The sequence below is a fragment of the Vombatus ursinus genome, unplaced genomic scaffold (assembly GCF_900497805.2).
Source record: "Vombatus ursinus unplaced genomic scaffold, bare-nosed wombat genome assembly UNPS02014816.1, whole genome shotgun sequence".
In the NCBI taxonomy this organism is placed as follows: Eukaryota; Metazoa; Chordata; class Mammalia; order Diprotodontia; family Vombatidae; genus Vombatus; species Vombatus ursinus.
In genome coordinates this window covers 4593360-4618536 of record NW_020954594.1, presented here as the reverse complement: position 1 = coordinate 4618536, position 25177 = coordinate 4593360, and the positions used below count along the sequence as shown (strand labels likewise).

General features: G+C 35.3%; 1 protein-coding gene across 2 annotated transcripts in view; it reads left to right on the top strand.

Annotated features, from left to right (window-relative positions):
• The window catches only part of ARHGEF12 (Rho guanine nucleotide exchange factor 12), a 176939-nt gene that overhangs the window by 74087 nt on the left and 77675 nt on the right, over positions 1 to 25177 (top strand). The window contains exons 2-4 of one of the 2 annotated variants that reach the window (XM_027835495.1): positions 11348 to 11371; positions 13171 to 13256; positions 15169 to 15225. In XM_027835495.1, the coding sequence (XP_027691296.1) occupies positions 11348 to 11371; positions 13171 to 13256; positions 15169 to 15225 (167 nt within the window). The remainder of the gene's footprint in view (positions 1 to 11347; positions 11372 to 13170; positions 13257 to 15168; positions 15226 to 25177) is intronic. The other variant, XM_027835496.1, reaches the window with a different exon arrangement.

Sequence of the window (25177 nt, the reverse complement as noted above, 5' to 3'; positions counted from 1 at the left end):
TAGTCTATGGAGAAGAAAACTTGCAAACATATTTATGTACAAAAAAGATAAAGAGGTTGTTCCAAAAGTCTTAGGACAGCTAAAGTGGCACAGTGGATAGAGTTCAGGGCCTGGAGTCAGGAAGAATCATCTTTGTGAGTTCAAATCTGGTCTCAGGTCCTGTTTGCATCAGTTTCCTTTTCTATAAAATGAGCTAGAGAAGGAAATGGCAAACTACTACAGTATCGTTGCCAAGGAAACCCGAAATGGGGTCACAAAGAGTTGGACAAGACTAAAAACAACTGAACAACCAAAAGTCTTAGTGCAGTTTAGTTCTTTAATAGCTTAAAACTGCTCTAAAACTTTTGGGATACCCTCTGTACAGAGTAAATTGGAGATGAATCTCAGAGGGAATGCAGTAGTATTAAGGGGGACCAGGAAAGGCTTCTTGCAGAAGCTGGGATTTTAGATTAGTTCACTTCATATCAGTCTGTTTATTCCTCCATTTAATATTTATAAAATACCCGGCACATTCTTTAAAAGGAATTTGGGAATCAAAGACCTGAATTAGAATCTAGGCTCCAGCCATTACCAACTATCTTTGTGACTTGGACAAATGATGACTTCTCACATAGCATGAGTTTTATTTCCTGTAAAATAAAAGTGTTGGATTGTTACCTCAAAGATCCTTTCCAGCTATCAGTCTTCTAATCTGATCTGTGATCTTTTAGTTCCATTTATCTCTTTTATTCAGAGCAGCGTTTCTTAATCTGGGGTCCATAACTTGTTTTAAGAAATATTTTGAGAAACATATTTCAATATAATTTCTTTCCTTTCAAATACTAGGTTTTTTATGCATTTAAAAACATTATTCTGAGTAGAAGCCCATAGAATTCACCGGCCTGTCAAAGGGGTCCATGACACAAAAAAGGTTAACCATTTATTTTGAAGAATGATCTTCAGGCTGAAAATTGTAGAACAGAAATAGTTAATTAAGGTAGTTTTGAAGGTAGTATTTAAGCCTAAAAGTAAGATCACTTAATTACTCTAAATTCTTCTTACTAGCAATTTTACCCCATATATTGTTGGAAAAAAAATAGCAAATAGTATACTACCATCTGCATTCAGACTCCATAGTTCCTTCTCTAGATGTGGATAGCATTTTCCATCATGAGGCCTTTGGACATATATTAGATCCTTGTATTGCTGAAAAGGGTTAAATCTATCAATATTAGTCATCGTACAACATGGCTGTTATTGTGTACAATGTTCTCCTGGCTCTGCTCACTTCACTCAGCATCAGACCATACAAGTCTTTCCAGGTTTTTCTGAAATCGACCTGCTCATTATTTCTTATAGCACAATAGTATTCCATTACATTCATTCATATAACACAATTCGGAAGTCCGTAAGTCCATCCATGAGTGTCTCTATATGTGTTTTTCTTTCTTTCTTTCTTGCTTTCTTGCTTTGTTTCTTGCTTTCTTGCTTTTTTTGTGTGTGAGGCAATTGGGGTTAAGTGACTTGCCTGGAGTCACATAGCTAGTGAGTGTTACGTGTCTGTGGCTGGATTTGAACTCGGGTTCTCCTGACTCCAGGGCCAGAGCTCTATCCACTGCGCAACCTAGCTGCCCCGTCTCTATATGTTTTCAAAGAGCTGTTGTGAGGATCAAATAAGGTCATGTATATGAAGTACTTTTTAATTATTTAAATTCCAGCTATCATATTTATCGATAGGTAGGAAGCCCTGGCTTCAAGTTCTTTCTACTTGTACTGTGCTCATGTATAAGTCACTTAAACTCTTAATACCCCAGGCAGTTCTCTATTTCTCTGTACCGGTAACTGCCATTCTGTCATTAAAGAGTAAGTTCCATGATAAAAGTTCTCATTACTGGTGAAATCACAGGTGCAGACCAATTATACAGAAATACATTTGTTGAATGAATGATGGAAATGGACTTCTTATTTAGACCTGCTATTACTTGAAATGAGAGTCTGTGTGATGTAGTAGATAGAGAACTAGCTTTGAAACTAGGTACATCTGGGTTCAAGTTCTGCCTCTGACACACACCCGCTGTGTGACGCTAGGCAGATAACTTAATCTCTTAGTTCTGTAGGCAGCTGTAAAATACAGAGAAGGTGCTGACCTATATTGGTAGTTCCTTATAGCATTGAAATCTTGGGTCCAGTCCTTATCCTCTGTTATTTGAAATATGATTTGGTCTGTAATAAAGCTTTGCATTTATTATGTACTGGCATTGACTAATGATATACACAAGCACATAATGACTAATTGGGTCTAGCTAGCTATGATTTTAGGATTTATCTTATTCACCCACTGTTCTCATCACCCTTTTAAGATGAAAAAGTAGCTTGAATAACTGGCTCTGGTAGTGACCTTAAGGGCTTCTGGGAAACTTTCCCCCAGTATCTCCGTAAACATTGTAGTGCTTTGGCAACCTATATTGTTTTGGGGATAGATGTTATTTTCCAGATATTCTCCAGAGAAGTTATGGTTAGAAGTGATGGGGTTAAAGGTGATATTTGCCTAAGAGTGTCCCTAGCTAGAAACTTCTGCACTAATCGTGAGTGGCTTCCTTGAAATAGGCTTCCTTACTGGGATATAATTGGGCAAAATAGCTCCTAATGATTGCCTTAATTTCCTTTTCATTGTTGATGAATTCATTCTTTTCAGTTTTGATACTTATTTGGTTTTCTTTCTTTTTAAAAAATCAAATTAACGGTTTATCAATTTTATTTTTTTCCCCATAAAACCTTCTGGGGTTAAAGGTGATATTTGCCTAAGAATGTCTTCTGCACTAATCATGAATGACTTCTTTGAAAATCTAGTTGTTTGAAGACTGGTCTGTAGAGATTTGGTTATCTTTTTGATCTTTAGTTCTTTCCACAGACTGATTTTCTTAGCCAGTATTCAATTGTTTTGATGATTATAGCTTTGTGATATATTTTGAGATCTTCTACTGCTAGGCCACCTTCACATTTTTTTTTCATTGATGCGCTTGATATTTTTAACCTTTTTTCTTCCAGATAAATTTTGTTATGATTTTTTTCTAGCTCTATAAAATGAATGTTGGTAGCTTGATTGGTATGGTACTGAATAATTAAGTTAATTTAGGTGGAGTTGCCATTTTTATCATCTTGGTTCACACAACCCATGAGCAATTAATATTTTTCCATTTGTATAGATCTGATTTTATTTGTGTGAAAAGTGTTTTGTAATTGTGTTCATATAGTTCCTGGATTTGTCTTCGAAGGTAGACTCCCAAGTCCTTTATATTGTCTGCAGTTATTTTAAATGAAATTTCTTTTTGTATCTCTTCCTTCTGGACTTTGTTGGTAATATATAGAGATGCTTATGATTTGTGTGGGTTTATTTTATAACCAGCAAATTTGCTGAAGTTGTTAATAATTTCAGCTAGTTTTTTAGTTGATTTTCTAGAATTCTTTAAGCATATCATTATGTCATCTGCCAAGAGTGATAGTTTTGTTTCCTCATTGCCTATTCTAATTCCTCTAATTTCTTTTTCTTCTCTTATTGCTTTAGCTAGCATTTCTAGTGTGATATTGAATAATAGTGGTGATTATGGGCATCCTTACTTCACCCGTGATCTTATTGGGAAGATTTCTAGCTTATCTCCATTACACATAATGCTTATTGATGGTTTTAGATATATTCTACTTATCATTTTAAGGAGCACTCCATTTATTCCTATGCTTTCCAGTGTTTTTAATAGGAATGAGTGTTGGAATTTGTCAAAAGCTTTTTCTGCATCTGTTGAGATAATCTTAGGATTTTTGTTGTTGATATGGTCAGTTATATTGATAGTTTTCCCCATACTGAACTAGCACCGCATTTTTGCTACAAATTCAGCCTGGTAATAGTGTATGATCTTTTTGATATATTGCTGTAATCTCCTTACTGGTATTTTCTTAATTTTTTTTTGTATCAATATTCATTAGGGAAATTGTTCTATAGTTTTATTTCTCTGTTTTTGCTCTTCGTGGTTTAGGTATCGTCACCACATTTGTGTTGTAAAAGGAATTTGGTAGGACTCCTTTGCCTGTTTTTCCACGTAGTGTATATAGTATTGGAATTAATTATTCTTTAAATGTGAATCTATCTGGTCTTGGGCATTTTTCCTTAGGAAGCTTATTTATGGCTTGTTCAATTTCTTTTTCTAAGATGAGATTATTTAAGAATTCTATTTCTTCTATTCTAGGCAATTTATATTTTTGTAAATATTCATCCGTTTCACTTAGATTATCAAACTTACTGGGATATAATTGGGCAAAATAGCTCCTAATGATTGCTTTAATTTCCTTTTCATTGGTGATGAATTCATTCTTTTCAGTTTTGATACTTATTTGGTTTTCTTTCTTTTTTAAAAAAATCAAATTAACTAACGGTTTATCAATTTTATTTTTTTCCCCATAAAACCTTCTGGTTTTATTAGTTCGATGGGTTTCTTACTTTCAATTTTGTTAATGTCTCCCTTGATTTTCAGGATTTCCAATTTGGAGTTTAATTAGGGATTTTTAATTTTTTTTTTTTTTAGTTCTTTTTAGTTGCGTGCCTACTTCATTGATCTGTTCTTTCCCTATTTTATTGACTTAAGTGTTTAGAGAGATGAATTTTCCCCTAAGTACTGTTTTGGCAGCATCCCATAAATGTTGGTATGTTTTCTCATTGTTGTCATTCTCTTCAAGGAAATTATTGTTTCTATAATTTTTTTTACTCATTCTTTTTTTCCCATTTAAAAGTATTTTATTTTGTCCAATTACATGGAAAGATAGTTTTCAACTTTCACTTTTATAAGATTTTCAGTTCCAGATTTTTTTCTCCTTCCCTTTTCTCTCCCTCCCCACAACAGCAAGCAGTCTGATATAGGTTATACATGTACAATCATATTAAACATATTTCCACATTATTCATGTTGTGAAAGAAGAAACAGAACAAAAGAAAAAAAATGAAAGAAATAAAGTGAAAATAGTATGCTTTGATCTGCATTCAGATTCCATAGTTCTTTCTCTGGATGTGGATAGCATTTTGAAATTGTCTTGGATCATTGTATTGCTGAAAAGAGCTAAGTCTGTTATAGGTGATCATCACACAATGTTGCTCTTACTGTGTACAATGTTCTTCTGGTTCTGCTCACTTCACTTTGCATCAGTCATGTAAGTCTTTCCAGGTTTTTCTGAAATCTACCTGCTCATTATTTCTTATAGCACAATAGTATTCCATTACATTCATATAACGCAATTTGAACAGCCATTCCCCAATTGATGGGCATCACCTCAATTTTCAGTTCTTTGCCACCACAAAAAGAGCTGCTATTAATAGTTTTGTACATGTAGGCCCTTTTCCCTTTATAGGATCTCTTGGGATACAGACCTAGTAGTGGTACTGCTGTCAAAGGGCATGCACAGTTTGCCCTTTGGGTATAGTTCCAAATTGTTTTCCAGAATGTATGGGTCAGTTCACAACTTCACCAATAGTGCATTAATGTCCTAATTTTCCTACATTCTCTCCAACGTTTATCATTTTCCTTTTCTGTCACATTAGTCAATCTGATAGGTGTGAGGTAGTACCTCAGAGTTGTTTTGATTTGCATTTCTCTACTCAATAGTGATCTAGAATATTTTTTTCATGTGACTATAGATAGCTTTAATTTCTTCATCTGAAAACTTCCTGTTCATATCCTTTGACCATTTGTCAATTGGCGAATGATTTATATTCTTATAAATTTGGCTCAGTTCTCTATTTATTTGAGAAATGAGGCCTGTATCAGAACATTTGCTGTAAAAATTGTTTCCTAGCTTTCTGCTTTCCTTCTAATCTTGGTTGTATTGGTTTTGTTTGTGCAAAACCTTTTAAATTTAATGTAATCAAAATTATCTGTTTTGCATTTTATAATGTTCTCTGTATCTTGTTTGGTCACAATTCTTCCCTTCTCTGTAGATCTGACAGGTAAACTATTCCTTGTTGTCCTCATTTGCTTATGGTATCACCCTTTATGTCTAAATCATATACTCATTTTGACCTTATCTTGCTATACAGTGTGAGACGTTGGTCTATGCTAGTTTTTGCCATACTATTTTCCGGTTTTTCTGGCAATTTTTGTCAAATAGCGAGTTCTTATCCCAGAATCAAACAGTAGATTACTATAATCATTTACTACTGTGTCTTGTGTACCTAACCTATTCCATTAATGCACCACTCTATTTCTTAGCCAGTACCAAATTGTTTTGATAGTTGCTGCTTTATAATATAGTTTTAGATCTAGTAGGGCTAGGCCACCTTCCTTTGCATTTTTTTTTCCATTAATTCCCTTGATATTCTTGACTTTTTATTCTTCCAGATGAATTTCTTATTATTTTTTCTTGCTCTGTAAAATAATTCTTGGTAGCTTGATTGGTGTGGCACTGAATAAGTAAATTAATTTAGGTAGAATTGTCATTTTTATTATATTACCTCGGCCTACCCTTGAACAGTTGATATTTTTCCAATTGTTTAGATCTGAAATTTGTTACTTCTTCTTTCGGTTTAGATTATTTATTTTCCAATTAATTTTATTTATTTTTTTTTAAGGCAGTTGGGGTTAAGTGACTTGCCCAATGTCACACAGCTAGTAAGTGTCAAGTGTTTGGTCTCAGGCCGGATTTGAACTCAGGTCCTCCTGACTTCAGGGTCAATGTTCTATCCACCGCACCACCTAGCTGCCGCCTCCAATCAATTTTAAACTTATGTTTCCACAGCCCTTTATTGATTTTTTTTGGCATTATAATGCTCTGAAAAGAATGCATTTAGTATTTTTCCTTTTCTGCTTTTGGTTGTGAGGTTTTTATGTTCTAACAAATAATCAGTTTTTGTGTAGGTGCCATGTACTGCTAAAAAAAAAAAAGATATATTCCAGTTTCTAAAATTTTATTCATCTCTTAACTTTTTGTCAATTTTTTTGGGTTAGAATTATCTATTTCAAGGGGCAGCTATGTGGCACAGTGGATAAAGCTCCAGCCTTGGAGTCAGGAGGACCTGAGTTCAAATGTGACCTCAGACACTTGACACTTACTAGCTGTGTGACCCTGGGCAAGTCACTTAAACCCATTGCCCAGCCAAAAAGAAAAAAAAAAGAATTATCTGGTTCTGAGAGGGGAAAGTTAAAATCTACCACTAGTATAGTTTTTTGTTTTTGTTTTTGACTAGGCACACAGTTAGTAAGTGTGACGTATTTGAAGTCTAATTTGAACTCAGGTCCTCCTGACTCTAGGACCAGTACTCTATCCACTGTACCACCTAGCTGCCCCTGCTAGTATCGTTTTATTGTATATTTTTTCTGGTCATTCATTTAACTTTCACTTTCAACATTTGGGTACTGTACCAGTTAGTGCATATATGTTTAGTATTGATATTAATTCACTGTCTGTATTACCTTTTAGCAAATTATAGTTTTCCTGCTTGTCTCTTTTAATTAGACCTATATTTGCTTTTGCTTTGTCTGAGATCATGATTACTACCCGTGCTTTTTTTATATCAGTTAAAGCATAATAGATTCTGCCCCAGCCCCTTACCTTTACCCTGTGTATGTCTCTCAACTTAAGGTATGTTTATTGTAAACAACATATTGTCAGGTTCTAGTTTTTAATCCACATGGCCATCTGCCTGTCTTTTATGAGTGAGTTCATCCTATTCATATTCACAGTTATGATTACTTTATATTTCTTTCCACAGTTATAATTATTGTATATTTCCCTCTATCCTATTTTTCCCCTCGTTTGTTCTTCCCTCTTTTTCCTTTCACCTCAAAAGTCTGTTTTGCTTCTGATCACTGCCTCTTCTATTCTGATTTCCCTTGTATCACCATCTCCTCTTAGGCCTCATCCCTCCTACTTCCCTGTAGGGTAAGAGAGATTGCTATACTTATCTGCATCTCTATCTTATTCCCTCTTTGAGCCTATCAGATGCAGTTCAAGCATTACCTGCCAATCACCCTTCTTCCCTGCCACTGTAAAAGTTATCCTTTTGTGTCCCTTTTATAAGATAATTCACCCCATTATACTGCCCCCTTCTACCGTCTCCCAGTGTGTATCCCTCTTTCTTACTGTTTATAATTTTATTTTTTAAAAAATCATCCCATCATACTTAACTCACACCTGTTCCCCCTGTCTATGTATACTCCTTTTTCTGTCATAATAATGATAAAGTCCTTAAGAGTTACAAGTATCATCTTATACAGTTTAGCCTTATTGAATCTCTTAAGATTTTTCTTTCCTGTTTGCCTTTTTATGTTTTTCTTGAGTCTTATATTTGAAAGGAAAATTTTCTATTCAGCTCTGGTCTTTTCATCAGGAATGCTTGAAAGTCCTTTATTTCATTGAATATCTATTTTTCCCCTAAAAGATTTTACTCAGTTTTGCTGGGTAGGTGATTCTTGGTTGTAATCCCCACCCCTTTGCCTTCCAAAATATCACATTCCAGGCCCCCCAATCCTTTAATATAGAAATTACCAAATCTTGTGTTATCCTGACTGTGGTTCCGTGTTACTTGTATTATTTCTTTCTGTCTGCTTGCAGTATTTTCTCCTTCACCTGGGAGCTCTGAAATTTGGCTATAATATTCCTGGGAGTTTTCATTTTGGGATCTCTTAGATTCTTTCCATTTCTATTTTACCCTCTGGTTCCAGGATATCAGGGCAGTTTTCCTTGATAATTTCTTGAAAGATTATGTCTACCTTTTTTGGGGGGGGGGGGGATCATGTCTTTCAGGTAGTCCAGTAATTCTTAAATTATCTCTCTTGTATTTATTTTCCAGGTTCATTGTTTTTCCAATGAGATATTTCACATTTTCGTCTATTTTTACATTCTTTTGACTTTGTTTTATTGTTTCTTGAAGTTTCATAAAGTCATTAGCTTTTATTTGGCCAATTCTAATTTTTAAGGAATAATTTTCTTCATTGAGCTTTTGTACCTTCTTTTCCATTTGGTCAATTTTACTTTTTATGAAGGAGTTATTTTCTTCAATGAACTTTTGTACCTATTTTTCCATTTGGCCAATTCTGCTCTTTGAGTAGTTCTTCAGTGGATTTTGGTTACTCTTTCTTCCATCTGGCTATTTTTTTTTTGTTAAGTTTTTTTTTTAAGTATTTTTTTTTGTGCCTGCTTTAGCAAGCTGTTGACTGTTTTCTTGATTTTCTTGCATTGCTGACATTTCTTTTCCCAGTTTTTTCTCTACCTCTTGATTTTTGAAACCCTTTTGAGCTGTCCCAGGAATTCTGTTTTTTGGTCTGTGACCAATTCACATTTTTCTTTGAGGCTTTGGCTGTAGCAGTTTTGACTTTGTTGTTTTCTGTGTTTGTATCTTGATTTTCTCTGCCACCATAGTAACTTTCTAGGGTCAAGTTCTTTTGTTGTTTTCTCATTTTCCCAGCCTATTTCTTGACTCTCAACTTTTTGTTAAAGTTCAGCTTTCATCTGGGGTAGAAGGAGCGCTGTCCCAAACTTTAGACCTTTCTTGCTGTTTTTTTCAGAGTTAGCTCTAGGGGTCTCTAGGTTTTCAGTTTTTCTGCATATACCATATACCTACTGTGTAACTATAGGAGAGGTGTGGTCACTGCCCTCTTGGCCTGTCCTTTGTTCTGAGTGACAACAACCACTCTTCTCTGCCCTGAATCTGTGATCAGGGTCCCTGCCCCACTGTGGCTGAAAGCAGTAGTGTGCTAATGCTTCTAGAACTGCGACCTAGAACTGAGTACGGGCAATGTGACAGGGTCCTGTACTTAGTGCCAGCAAGGAGTTCCTTGCAATCTCCTTCTGATGAGTTGTCTGCCCCCCCCCCCCCCCCTTATGGTCTGTGCTTTGAGAGTGACTGAAGTTGCTGTTGCCATTGAAGAACTACCTCCTCAGACTGCTGCTGGCAGCTCCATCACCCCAACCCTCAGCTCTAGCGTGGCTAGACTCCAGGTCCAGTTATCACCCTGCTGAGACAGACCTCCTGAGTTCTCCTGCTCTGGAATATTGTTTCACCCCATCCCTTGTTGGTTCTGCTACTCTAGAATTTGAATTGAGAAGTTATTTTAAAGTTGTTTGGTGGGGAATTTGGGAAAGCTCAGGTGACTCCTTTTTACTGCACCATCTTGACTTTGTCAACATATTGTTTTTACCTCAAGAAAATCATCTCCTCAAAAAAAGAAGTTGAGTTTTATCCTAAAAGAAAAATCTTAAGAGTAGCATTTATATGACTGAGTTTGTAGAACCAAAGGAAATGGCAATAAGTTCCTATTTTATCCATTTTTTAACAATAACTAGATTTGTTGCCTATAGCTGTATACCAATAATAGAAGATTTTGAGGTTGATCAGAATAAAACAGAAACTTGCCAAGATGGATCATAACTAACAGCCAGATTTGGGGGTTGGGTGGTATTTTTCTAATAAGATTTATTTGGTTATCTAGGTTTTTTAGAGAATAATTACAGTTACTGGAGAACTCATACTAAATGTTTCAACATTTTGTGATTCAGCAAATAGGTTAAAAGCTCCTTGAATCAAATTTACCAATGATTCAACAGTGACTAGAAGCAACATGTCAGGGAGTTTTAGTGGACTGGAAGATCAATATGGATATGATATAGCAGAAAAAGTAAGCTAATTGGATATTAGTTTGCATTAATAGAAGCAATAGTGTTAACTATGAGGGAAGTGATAGTTTTCATAGCAGTGTGGTTGGTATATTGAACAAAATGCTGCTGGGGGGAATCAAAGAGACCTAGTATTATACAGGCTTTTATACTTAATAGCAACATGATCCCAGTCAATCAACCGGAGAAGTTATATATACAAATCTCATAGGATAATTTAAGGATCAAGTGGAGAATAAAGATAAAGTGCTTTTGTAAACCAGAGAGAGAGAGAGAGAGAGAGAGAGAGAAAAAGAGAATGTGTGCATGTGTGTGTGTATACATGTACAAAAATGTGTGTGTGTATATATCTATATCTATATATATATAAAATTTTAAATAAAAAAAGGGTAGTGGTTACTATTGTTATTATTCTACCACAAATAGACTCTAGAACAGGGGTGGGGAACCCATGACCTTGAGGCCACATGTGGCCCTCTAGGTCCTCAAGTGCGGTCCTTTGACCGAATCCAAGTTTGGATTGCCCTGGGCAACTCTCTAAGGCTCCCTTATAGAGAAGCTGCGCATCTGTATTGGTGGAGGTATTTTCCATAGGTGGATTTCCCCTCTATGAGTTAAATCATAGGTTTGAATGAAAACAAACTCTCAGCTTAAGCTATTTGATGCAGTGTTAGAAGCAGCTATTTCACTGTTAACTTTTTTTTCTTTGTTTCAGGTTTCCCCTCAAAAAACCTATAAGGTAAGTTGTTCAGAACGTACAGTAAACTTTTAAAAGTTTCTCAGTTATTACATTATAAGAATAGGCATACATTTTGAATTTAGTTTAAAACATCACAGATACATTTTTATTTAATTATATTAGGATTGAAAAAGTGAATTACAGAAAAGGATTCAGTTTAAAACCTTCAAAATAACAGAATTTTTTACAGTTGTAAAAGGTACCTAATGTTTCTTATTTTATTTTTACAAAATAGCATTGCTTTAATAATGTATTTTCAGTCGATTTTAAAATATTGGTCATTGTCTGGCTAAACTGGTGTTAAATGGCATTTAGGGTTGTAACCTATGAACATACTTCATTTTGCAGTCTTTTTAACTATTTTAAGAAATGAACTAGCTTTGAGGTTGTAGTGGAAGTATATTGCCAGTTCAGATTTTTTTTTTAGCATGTGTGTGACTGCAGTTAGCCTTATTTTAAGAAATATATTCTGGCATGCTGGTATATCATAAGAATCTTAATTAACTTTTAAATGTTTAAGGAATTTTAACTTTACACAAAATTTAAATTTAAATTCACATATGCAATATATACACGTAAAATGCATTCAGGGATAAAAGAACTAGCTCCCTTTTCTTCAGTACTTTTACTTCAGCAGTTATTCTTTCATGTTGACATAATTATCTAAAAAAAATTTACTTAACACTTCACAGACAATTAATAGCTTTGTTTTTTCCATCTAAACTAAACTGTAAAGAGCGATTTAGCACCAATATTGGTTCTTCTAATGACTGAATAGCTGTTATATATTATTGCTGAAGTGTAATAAACTGGCTTGATCAGGATTTTGACCTGACTATGCTTTAAAATAAATAATAGTTCTAGTTCTATCAAGACTTAATAGTGGTGAGCTGAGGTTTCTTTGGCCAGAGCTTTAGACAAGCTTTTATTATTTTAGAAAGCTGTTATTACCTTGGCTCCCTGACTGGCTATCTGTCCTTTAGAATAGGTGGAGAAGATTGCAGTGAAGACAGTGAATTATGTGTAGGTTTTATAACCCCAGAGTTTCGCATAGTTAGAGGCATAGAGTAGGTGCTTAATTGATGCTTGTTGAATAGAGAAATTAATATTAATTCATATGTAGAAAGAACTCTTACAATTTATAAAGTGCTTTCCAGATAATACTACTGCATAGACATTGCAAATGTTTTTATCCCCATTTTGCAATTGAAGAAACTGAGGGTTAGGGAAGCTAAGTGATTTGCCCATAGTAACATAGCTATTATCAGAGATGGAACTTGAACCTAGGTCTTTCACTCTAAAATCCAGTGGTTTTTTTTTTGTTTGTTTGTTTTTGTGTTTTAAATTTGTGCAAGCTGCCTCTCCTAAATACCTGGGTTCCTATCTGTCAAGTCAAAATAATAATGGTCAATCAATCTTTAATGAACCTACTAAGATTTTTGAACAAACCTTTGTTTAGATACAAATGTGAAGTGTAAAGAGTAAATAGTATTTTAAATGTTTACAAATACATCTGCTGAAGAAACATACTATATTGCATGTTGGAGAGACTAAAGCTTTAAGCCACTTGAGAATAGAGTAAGAAAAAAATTAGGACAAATTAGATATAGGGCAAAAGAGAATTGCTTTCTTCTTCCTTGTTCCTATTTTAAAACTCACCTTTTTGGTTTTCACAAAATTTCTATCTTAGCGATTTGGAAATTGACATACGGTTATTTTATTTGTTTGTATATCTATCCATCTAACCATTTATTTGTATATTTACTTACCTTCTTATTTATTATCTATTTTAAATTTAGGCATGCAAGTATTTTGACCCGAGAGTCTCCAACAGACAAGAAGCAGAAAGTTGAACGCAGTACATCACATGACTTTGACCCCACAGGTAACAACCATCTATATTCATTGTAAGAGTAGATAGTGTGGAAGAGTTTGACATAAAGCTGCTAAATAACCTGTGGCATTCAGCAAGTTACTAGACATATAATATATTTTTTTTTTTTTTTTTTGCTTTTTTTGGTGAGGCAATCGGGGTTAAGTGACTTGCCCAGGGTCACACAGCTAGTAAGTGTCATGTGTCTGAGGCTGGATTTGAACTCAGGTCCCCCCGACTCCAAGGCTGGAGGTCTATCCACTGTGTCACCTAGTTGCCCCTTGTAATAGGACTTTTAGTAGTGGAATAAAACCTTTGTTTTGGAAGAATACAGATAGTCCTTGCTTCTCACCCCAGTCCATTTATATAGAATTTACAAACCATTTTTTCCCACAGTAACAATATAAATAGGTGTTGTTCTTGTCATGGACTCAGCATAAAAAAAAACATATATGTGACCAAAATATGTCATAAGTGCAAAGATATAACAATTGAAAATTTATGTAATTTTTTAAAATATGGTAATGTATTAATTAACATTTGAGGTGAAATCAAAATAAATAATTGATCTTATTTTATAAAAAGCAAATGAATAGTGAGTACTTTTTCTTGCTTCAGTTGTGGTAAGTTTAAAAAGTGTCCTTTGTGCAGAAATATCCAACACTAAATCTTAGTAATTTTGGGTCCCTTCCTGAAACATTCATTATGCATGTGGATTTTTGAGTATGAATGCATTTTGATTTTATGTAAATAGTGTGACTTGAATCTCTTTTGTTTCTGGGCATTCAGAATCAGCTTTCCAAAGGTAAACTTAGTGTTTAATACACACATATACCTACCCATACACACACCTTTAGAGCTTCCTTTCTTTCTTTTTAACCCCCACTACACTTAAATCCTTTTAAGCATTTAGTTTATAAAACTGTATGAATGATTCTTTTATGACCTTTGAGGTGTGTGTGTGTGTGTGTGTGTGTATGTATGCACGCGTGCGTATGCATGTACGTGTGCCCCCATAGTATAATGTTCATTTGTGTATCTCTCTATGGGATTATGTGATAAGATGAGGCAAAGAAAGAATGTTGCTTTTCCAGGACATGTGAATAGAAATCTGTTTTTAAAGGAAAGTGAACACAGTTTATGTTTCAATGTAAGATGGCTCACAGCAACTTTTTTTTTTTAAACAAGCTACTCTTTCCATTTTGGGGAAAAAAGAATTTCAAGTGAACTTGTAGCTAACAAATTCTTATCCAGCAAAGGAATGCTAATCTATGAGAAGTTAATAACAATGTCTATAATTCCCTACCTTCTTGTATAGGAAAAGTAGAAATATTTGTTGTCGTCAACTTAGGAGATTTGGATGGAAGGAGTGTGTCATGTGTTACCAAGCTGGATGTCAGTTTGAGAGAGAACATTCTCTGTGTTTCTCATGTAATTTTGAGATCATGGGACCCAGTGGCTTTTCTTACAGTAACAGTAGTTAACTGTTTAGGGGCCACAAGTCTCTACCTCACTCCAAAAAAAATACTGATGGTTTTGTTACATTGCTGTGTATTGCTGATCTATTGAAATCTTCTCTCCAAAGACAGATGTAGGGAAGTTGTGTTTAGTGGTCTATGTTAAGGATATTATCCTGTTTAGTATCTTTGTCTGTATAGACATTAGAACTCTATTCTAAAGAATTTCTTTATCCATGTGTCATTGTATGAATAAATGTGTTTTTAATTGTCTTTTCTATGATAAATCTTTAGAATGTGTTGTTCATGGCTTGTTCTAAGTGCTGTCACTTGTGGTGTTTACACCTTGTTTGTGTTTTGCACGATTTAACCTGATCATGATTCATTCTTTTTTCATAAAGTTTTTTCTCCTTACGTCAGTCTCCATATTTTCTATATCTTTCTCCTTTTCTCCCGCTTTTGTGCAGACAGCTCCTCCAAGAAGACAAAGTCTAGTTCAGAGGAGAGTAGATCGGAGACATATGGTAAGCTAATGCAGCACCTTCAGCCTTGTACTTTTCAGCCTGATTTGTGCCATTTTGTTTCTGTGCACTTGTAGCCTCTTTCTTTTGTCTGCCCTGCATGGCAAGGGAGAGGGAGTCTGGGGCTTTCATGTGGCAGTGATTTGGCAGCTTGTAGTTACTAGAGACTAACAGCCTAGGTGCAGGGTTAGGCTATGTACTCCACATTCTCTTGTCTTCTTGTTTTTGAAAGAAAGTGCAATGTATCCATTTTGTTGCTTCCCACATGATGTGGATAGGTTTTGTCTCCTTTTTATGTCCCATCACTGTGTTAAACAGTTTTAGTTTGGAACAGTAGTTCCTAAGTGGTTAAGATTTCATATTGTACCAGCTACTTTTTTCTTCTCATGATCTTGAAAAGCTGTTCCTATAGAATGACAGAGGCTCCCTTAGCAGCCTTTTTCATTTTTTTGGCTCAAACAATTTGTGGTTACATTTCATAAAATTCTCTAAAAATTTTCCCTCAATTTGAAATTTTCAAAACAGTACCTACTCTTTAAAGATACTAATCTTTAGAAAAATTTAGTTTAGTCCAGATGGATCTGCTACCTTGGTGGGTGGTTGATTTACCCAATTTCCTTTAGGCTGTGTCCTGTCTTCCAAAGATAGTCCAAAGTATGTAACATGCAAATTTGAAAGCTGAGATAAGTATCTTCCTATGTCCTAATATCTGACTCTTCTGTGTTTCAGGAATTGTAGATATCTGAAAGACAAATTCAGATTAATTTTATTTAAATAGTTTGGAAACAGGGCTGGTAAATTATCACTTTTCAGGAAGATTTTGCACTTTTTCTAATGTTAGGAGATTGATGGATAGTAAAAAGAGAAATCTGGCCTTTTCTAGTTGAAAATGAAAACCTGTCATGTGGCAGCTTCCCCAGTTATTTTCTGAAATGCTATATACTATTTTCTGAAATAATATATGCAAGTGGGAAAATCAAGGAAATTTTGTATATATTTATAGTATCAATCATATGCATATAGATGTATGGGCATTTTACAGTTTTTATCTACTGTCAAGTATTAAACTGCTTCATTACTTGTAATACCTCCCTCATAATTTAGTTAAAATCATGAAGGAATTCATATTAGTAAAATATTAATACCAGGGCCCTTTGTCTGGTTTTACTTGTGTAAAAGAGCCCTATGCCTACTCCTTTTTAAGAGTAGACTTTTTACACATTGTTCAGTAGAAAATGTGTACCATGTCTGGGGGATTATGGTTTTTCCTCTTACTGTATAGTGTCCTGGTTTTTTATAGGCATGAGATGACTTACTAACTTAACCTGACTTTTCACTCCAACATTTTGCCTCCACAAATAATTCCTTTTAGTTTGTTCTCTGCTTAGAAGCTCAGAATTCAGTTTCTTTACAGAATTTCTTTATAATCTTAATCATTTCCTTCCAGTGGCTTTGACTTTCCATTTGTCTAGGTCTTTGCCATGTGAAGAGATACTTGCTATTTGCTTTGGACAGGGCTTAACAATTTAAGATCTATGACAAGAAATATTTTGCTAATATTTTTCTTACCAGTGATGAAGATTTTAACACTGGTTCAGACATGCCATTGGCTGTGTAGTAATAGAAACATCTTAAGTGGTCATGGGGAACTAAGGTGTGGCTTTTTCTGCGTGTTTGTGTTCTTGAAATAAAGCATTATGAGTGAGCCCAGATTATCAGAAGCACTTAGTGGAAGAACTGAAGGGAGAGGCAGAGTTCCTGGATCATGTCCTCGGTCTAGATGTTACAGAGCTAGTTTACTTTGGATAATAGAAATGTTTCAAAGCTACCAAAGTTTATTATTTAAATGAGAAAGCTATTTCCTGGCCAGTTGAAAACAGTTTGCCAGATAGTTGCATTAAAAAGGATCTCTTAGAAAGTCATCCATTCAACAAGTGCACCCCTACTCCTGCACTACTAGTTCTATGCTAGGCATTGAGGATACAGGCAAAGTAACAATAGCTCTTGTTCCCAAGGAGCTTACTTTCTAGAGGAAAACCAACATGTAAGTATAGTGATTGCAAGATTATGCAAAGTCAGTACAAGATAATTTTAGGGGTATTAGGAAAGGCCTTGTGTAGGAGATGTGGTACTTGAGTGAAGCTTTTAAAGGAATCTAGAGATTCTAAAAGGTGGAAATGAAAAGGAGAATTTTAGGAATGAGGGGATGATGGCCTGTGTAAAGGAATAGAGATGGGAGATAGGAGGAACAGAAGATCGGTTTGACTGGACCAAAGTTGTGTGAAAGACAGTAATGTAGAAGAATCCTGGCAAGGTAGGCTGGTGCCATATTTTGAAGTTAAGTAAACATAGACTGGAATTTGAATGAGTAATACCTATTGGTGAAATTTAGCTTTATGTAAGGCATCTTGAAATGTCAATTTTTTAGATTCTTCTTTTGAGGTTATGCTTACCTGTCTTCTCTTGGAGTGAAATTTGAAAACCAAATACTTATTGCACTCACCAACTATTAATTTACAAGTTTTTCTTCTTTTTTTTTTTAAACTGAGTTAGCCACTTTTAAAATTAATTTGTGAGAAAGACAGTGATTTGGAGTTCTTTCACTTAGTTAATTTCTAATAGAAACTGTTTTCTTTTTTTTTGTCATAAAAATGCATTTCCCAGTTACTGTTCATTGTAATTGGCACATTTTTATTCTCTTTCTTCTCATTCCCCGCCCCCTCCCACCCTCCCGCCTTTGAGGATATATTTAAAAGAAAAAAACCAAATGTTTTCTTACCTCTAGTTCCAACTGTATATTTCTCCTTTCTTTATACTTTCTCTCTTGGTAATCTTATTACCTTTAAGGCTTAATTATTCCCTCTATGTAGAATACTCTAAAGCCAAGCACTAGAGTTTTTGGGGCATAGTAGATATTTAATAAATGGAGAATTGTTGAATTGCTCTCTGTAAAGGATCTGATTGGGATTCAGGCATTGCTGAACTGTACCAGTTTCTTGGGCAATAGCTCCTTCTTGAAAACCAGTCCACGTGATTTTGTCCTTGACCCCTAGGGCTTCCTCCCTCATTAATTTCTAAATATCACTCTTGCTCCAAGACCTTCTTGCCCTTAGGTCTGCAGGGCTTTCTAGGTTTCAAGTTCTGTTGCATTTGTTCCTCAGTTCCTTTCCCCTTTCTTCTATGAACTGGGTATCTGATTTTAGTACCTACTGTCTCTTTTCCACACTAGGTCAGATTTATCTAGGATTTAATCAAAGATATTTATATTGTGTAGGAAAAGAGAGTATCAATTAAAAAATATCTCAATATAACCTAATTAGAGGTTCATATATATAAAAATTGTATGGTGCCTAAATTTGTTAGGTAACATTTAATTGAAGTTTCCTTAGACTTGGTTTGGTCCACATGATCATCTCTGTATTAGGAGCCTATGCCATGATATTTGACTTCCTTTTAGCCCTCAAATAACCATGGCATCATATGTACCTCAGAAAACCCCCTTCCAATTTGGTATTCATCTACCTGGGCATCCTAAACTAAGCTCATTCTACCTGTTTTGCTATCTCAAATTTGTTCAGGAAGCCTTATTGCTGGCAAAATGTTGATGATCCTCCCACATTCCTATGTAATCATTTTGCGAACTAGATACTCTCCCTCCTGTCCAGAAAGGGGAAATAAACATATCTATTACATACCATTAAAGTATTTCCTCATCACCCTGAAAACAATGATTTAACATAATGCCAGGTTCACTAAAGTTTCTTCCTTCACATTCCTAATACTATATCTCTAGCATTTCTGTCTCTCTCATTCTCCAGTCTATTATTTCCAACTAGGGAGACAACATACTCACTTTCCTTTGCTTTGATCAGGTTATATTTGTAGTATTCTGTTATGGGTCTGTTTCACAAAGGAGAACAATCCAGAAGAAGACAGCCAGAATGGTTAAGAGCCTTGAGAACGTGCCTTAGATGATCATTTGGAGAAAATGGGGATTTTAAACCTATAGAATGCATTATTCCTCTTCACTTACTCTAAATCAGGAACGGGGAACCTGTGGCATTGAGACCATATGTGGCCTTCTAGGTCCTCAAGTGCAACCCTTTGACTGAATCCAAACTTCACAGAACAAATCCCCTTAATAAAAGGATTTGTTCTATAAAACTTGGCTCAGAGTCTATACTCTAGCCAAACTGCTTTATTTGCTGTTCTCAAGTCATCACATTATATCATCCTCTGTGCCTGTTTACAGCCTGTCATATTATTCCTAGAATGTTCTCTCTCCTCTCTTCTGCCACTTGGAACCTTAGCTCCCTTTAGGCCCTGCTTAAGTACTATCTCCTTCAAGAGGCCTTTGCTGAATCCTCTATTTCTTAGTGCCCCCTCCCATAACTTTATATTTATTTTGTATGGATAATTGTGTTTACTTATCTGAACTTACTGTATCCCTCCGATAGGATGTCAGTTCCCTGAGAGCAGTGATAATCTTACTTTTTGACTTTATATTCTTGTACCTAGCATCATTCTAGGCACATAGTAGGCACTTATAAATGTTTTTTGTTTGCTTGATTCATGCATCTCTTATTTATATATCTATTAGCCTATTTAATCCCCTCACTAGAATGTAAGCTACTTGAGGGTAGGAATTGTTTCACTTTTGTCTTTTGTATTCCTGTACCTAGCATAATGCCAGGGATATACCAGTCACTTAATAAATGTTTGATTGCTTGATTTGTACTGCCCTCTCCTGTTGTAGACTTTCATCATCTCTTGAACTTTTGCAAACTGGTGTCTCTGCTTGTTAATTCTTCTTCATTCTAAACTTCAATCTAAACCTCTTCTAGGGGATTTTCCTGAATCACATAATTTCTTCTTTAAAACATTGACTGCCACATAAATTCCAAATAATCTGACACTGAAGATTCTTCATAATTTGGCCCAAGTCTATCTTTCTAGCATTGTATTCCAAATATAGCCCTGCCTTTTCGTATCTGTCTAGAAAACTTTTTCTTACCATCTCTTCCTTTTAAATCCTGCCTATACTTTAAAGTTCAGGTAAAATGCTACCTTCTCCATAAAGTTTTCCCTGACCCTCCCATTCAGAAATGAAACCATCCACCTCAGAACTCTTACAACACTTTGCTTGTGGTATTTATTCCAGATCACTTTGTATTTTGGTTGTGCACAGATAACACGATAGTTTCTGCTGCTTACACTTAACTTTGGTTTCCTCATCTATAAAATGGTGATAATAATACTTGCATAGATTGGTGTTGGGAAATTGGCTGTTAACTGTAAATTACCATGTAAATAAGAGCTATTATTGCATGACTTATTTCCCCCCATTAAGATCTAAAAGTCCTTGAGGACTGGAGCAGTTTTAATCATCTTTGTATCATCCATAACATAGGCTATACTCATGTTTATTTTCATTGATTTGAAGGAATAACTGTTGGGATTGGGTAAAATGTTTGGTAAGAAGACATTAATAGAAATAAAAAATGGAACCTTGATTTATCTTAAATTGAACTCTTCCATTTCTTTTTCTTATTAAAAATATTTCTGGTTATATTCAATCAGGAACAAAAATATAATCAGCATATTTGGGATTTTAGGCCCCTAAAATTGGCAGCATTATTGCACATTTAACCAAGAGGCTTCTTAATCAAAGGATTATCTGAGGTCTTACTCATAAAATATGTATGTCTGGCAACAGAGTTTTAAAATGAGCTGTTTTTATGGAGTAGCACATGGTCTTTCCCCACACCCTTCCCTCAAGCTTAATTCTTTAGACATGAGGCTTAGAGAAGTTTGATCATGTAATGAAATCAGAGTTGAGGAAAGACTAAGATACACTTTCACCAAAATGTATGTTTTGTGGGAGATTTAGCATGTGTTCTTTTATCTTCCATTTTAAACATTCTCCATTTCCACTATATTTTACTACCTAGCACTCTGCACTTTGCCTCTTTACCAGAAGTACAGTGTAGTGAAACTGAGTAACTTTCTAGTCTCTCTAGAGGGGAGAATCTTCCTCCCACCTCTATCCCAAGATCTCAGTAATATGCCCTAGATCACTGGTTAACTAGTAAGGAAGAAATATCTCATTTTAAAAAAAAAGACATTTTAATCATTTTAAAGAAAGAGGTTTTTCTTTTTTTTTTCTTGTTATCACGAGATAGGGAGTCTCTGGAAATTGAGGTAAATCTAGTCTTGACAACCATTTGACCTAGCACTTTTTCAAGAAAATTTTATAATTTGTGCCCTAGGATCATTTTATATCACTGTTTATAATGAAATAAAATCAATGTTTAACATTTTCCGAATGAAATATGGTAGCCCTGGAAGGATTAAAGGAAGGATTTCTTCATTGGGAAGAAAAAATTGTGTTGATAGTTGGGATATAGTTGTTGGGGCTATAATTCAGCCAAAACAAAGAGGTGTTATCATCTGGCCTCTTCTTTGCAAACTCCTTGAACAGTATGTATTGTTTTTGCCTTTTTTTGTATCCCCAGCACTTAGCACAATGCTTGGTACATAGGAGGTACTTAATACATTAACACTTCTTGACTTATTAACTTGATGATACAAGTAGGACTGAATGGAGCTAGAAAAAGGTTTTTCCCCCCTTGAATGGTAAGTGGTGGTTAGTCTTTGATTTCATTTTTCATCAGAAAAATTACAAAAAACTTTTAAATTATCTTTCAAGGAACTTTTGATACATAGGAACAAAGAAATACTAAGATTGAATTTTAGGATTTGAGAATAATCGTCAGTGATTTTTGAACACCTTTTATTTATGGTAGTATACTATCTTTTTAAATCCATGGGTTAGTCAAAGTGATGCATTGATTTCATGATGCTTACATTTAAATGGAAAAGTCAGCATACATGTGCACAGAAAAGAATGTCAGCAGGAGATTAAATAGCAAATACTTATTTTATCTGTGCCTTCATCAATGTGCACATTCCCTTTGGTGGTATAGATCACAACTCATAGATGCCTTCTCATTCTGTGGTTCTTGTTAATATTTTCCTATAAATCCTTTATAAGGAGTCTTTACCACATGTTGGGAATTCTTTCGTTAGATCTCTTTACATTATAGAGGGACTAATGAGGCACAAAGGCTATCCTTCAGTTATCTCTCACTCTTGCTATATAATTTTCCCTGTTCCCTTTTCTATTATATATCTTCGAGAATATTGTTAACACTACTTCTTATGCATAATTCTGTTAGTCATATACTATAGCCTATTTACACATTGTTTGTCCTTTTCCATTGCCCTTTGGATGATCTGTCACTGTAATTATTCAGATATTGCTATTCCTTGATTCTTAGCCGCATAATGTCACTGGAATAACATTTTTCATTCATTCAGAGAACATTTGTTTTGTGCCTAGTATATGCAACAAACTATGCCAGTTGTTGGAATACAAAATGGAACATCTCCTTTCCCCATGGGGCTTAAATTCAATTGGGACAAAAAGGTTGGTGTTAAAATGTGAGACTCATGACTAAAAAATTTGTGGTATGTGAATACATTACAACATTATCATATTCACAAGAAACCAATCATGGAGTATTTATTAAGTACCTGTCATGTGCCAGGCACTGTGCTCTTAGTCACTCTAGAATTAAGTATAAAGAATGAAACAATTTCTGCTTACAAGGAGCTTACATTCTAATAGGGGAGCCCACAAGCACATAAAAAGAAACATACAGCATAAATATAAATTTAATAAGTACAAGTATATACAAAGTGGTTTGCCTGTGAAAAGAGAAAGATCACCTCTTCATGAGAGATGAGTGAAGGAGGAGATAGTGGGGGTATGTGACATGAGGAAGAAAGAAGAGGGACTCTGGGGAATGGTCTCAGTGTTATCAGTGAATTAGGAGGATAGGCTTTTGTCTGATAGGATGGGGGACGGATCTGCTGTGTTAGACTTGAGGCCAAATGAAATTGTTTGGAATAGCTATAATGGTGAGTGGGATAATGAATTTATTAAGGAATATGACCATGTTGCATTTAGGGCTTAGTTGAGATTATGTAACATAATTTGTAGTGATTTTTGTGACGTTTTTCTAGCTCCATTCAGTCCTAGTTGTATTGTCAAGTTAATAAGTCAAGAAGTGTTAATGTATTAAGTACCTCCTATGTACCAAGCATTGTGCTAAGTGGTGGGGATACAAAAGAAGGCAAAAACAATACATATTGTTCAAGGAGTTTGCAATCTAATGGTGGAAACAATTTGCAAATAAGCATATTCAAATAAGATATATATGAGATTCAGTGGAGACATTCTCAGAAGAAAGACACTAAGGGGTAGTTGGGAAAGCTTGCAGAAGATGGGATTTTAGCTGAGCATTTAAAGAGGTCGGGGAAGCATGGACAATGTTGTTAAAAGGCAAGGAGTCAGGAGATGAAGTGTATTGTGGGAGGAACAGCAAGGAGACCAGTGACACTGTGTCCTAGAATACATGGAAGTGAGAGTAAGATGTAAGAAGTCTGGAAAGGTGGGAAGGGGCCAAGATATGAAGGGCTTTCAAGGCCAAACAAAAGATTATGTATTTGATCCTGGAGGTAATGTGGAGCCACTAATGTTTATTAAATGGAGAGGTGACATAGACCTGCATTACAGCTGGGTGGAGGATGGACTGATGTGGGGAGAGACTTGAGGCAGAGACCAACTAGAAGATTATTGCAATGGTTCAGGCATCAGATGTTGAGATCCTGTACCAGGGTGGTGATAGTATCAGAGGAAAGGAGGAAGAGTATGTGAGAGATGTTATGAATGTAGAAATGATAGGGCTTAGCAACAAGTTGGTTTTGGTGGAGTAAGAGGTTGGGGAGTTGAAGAGGGATACATAGGTTGCCTAGTTACTTTGTCACCTGGTAACTGGAAGGATGGTGGTACCCTTAACAGTAATAAGAAATTTAGGAAAAGGAGAGGTTTTGGAGGGAAAGAAAATGAGCTCAGTTTTTGACGAGTTAAGTTAAAATATCTACAGGACCTCTAGCTTTAGCTGTCTAATAAACAGGTGTTTTGAGACCAGAGGTCAGAAACGAGGTTGGATAAGGGATGGATAAGTAGATTTGAGAGCCATCTGCATAGAAGATAATAATTGAATCCATAGGAACTGATGAGATTGTCAAGTATAGTAGTATAAAGGGAGAATAGAAGAGCTGAGACAGAGCCTTATGGGATACCCACAGGTTGACTGGTGTGACCTGAATGAAGATTCAAGAGCTGAGACAGAAAAGTAGTCAGACAAGTAGGAGAAACAGGAGAGAACAATGGTACCAAAAGCTTGAGAAATGAGAGTATTCAGGAGAACAAGGTGATCAGCAGTGTCAAAGGCTGCAGAGAAATGAAAAAGAATGAGAATTGAGAAAAGGCCATTACATTTGGAGCTATTAGTTTCAATTGAATGATGCAATCAGAAGCTGGACTGCGGAGTTAACAGAATGAGATGAAAGGAAGTGGGAGCACCAAGTATAGATGATCTTTTCAAAGAGGTTAGCTGAGATGAGAGATATAGGCTGATAGCTGTAGGGAAATTTGGGCATGATTGTAAGAAGGGAAGCTGTCAGCAAATAGGAAGGGATTAAAGATTAGTATTGAGTGGGGAAGGAAGAGAGGTTCTTCTGGAGGAGATAGATGGGATGGAATCACTGAGTAGGAGTGAATTGCAACCCATCTAAGGTGGGGGTTTGTTAGGGTATTATATGTGATAGGACAAGGGGGCAAAGGACTTATTTGTTAGAGGATAATATAGAGTTGAATTTGTTCACCAAGGATTGAAGACAGGGAAGGGAGAAGAATGTATCCATTGCAGGGGTGATAGATAGCCTGGGACTTAGGATAGAGATACTAGAGGTCAAACAAATGAAAGTCTCATAAAAACAAGAATACTAGAGGTCAAATAAATGAAAGTCTCATAAAAACAAGAGA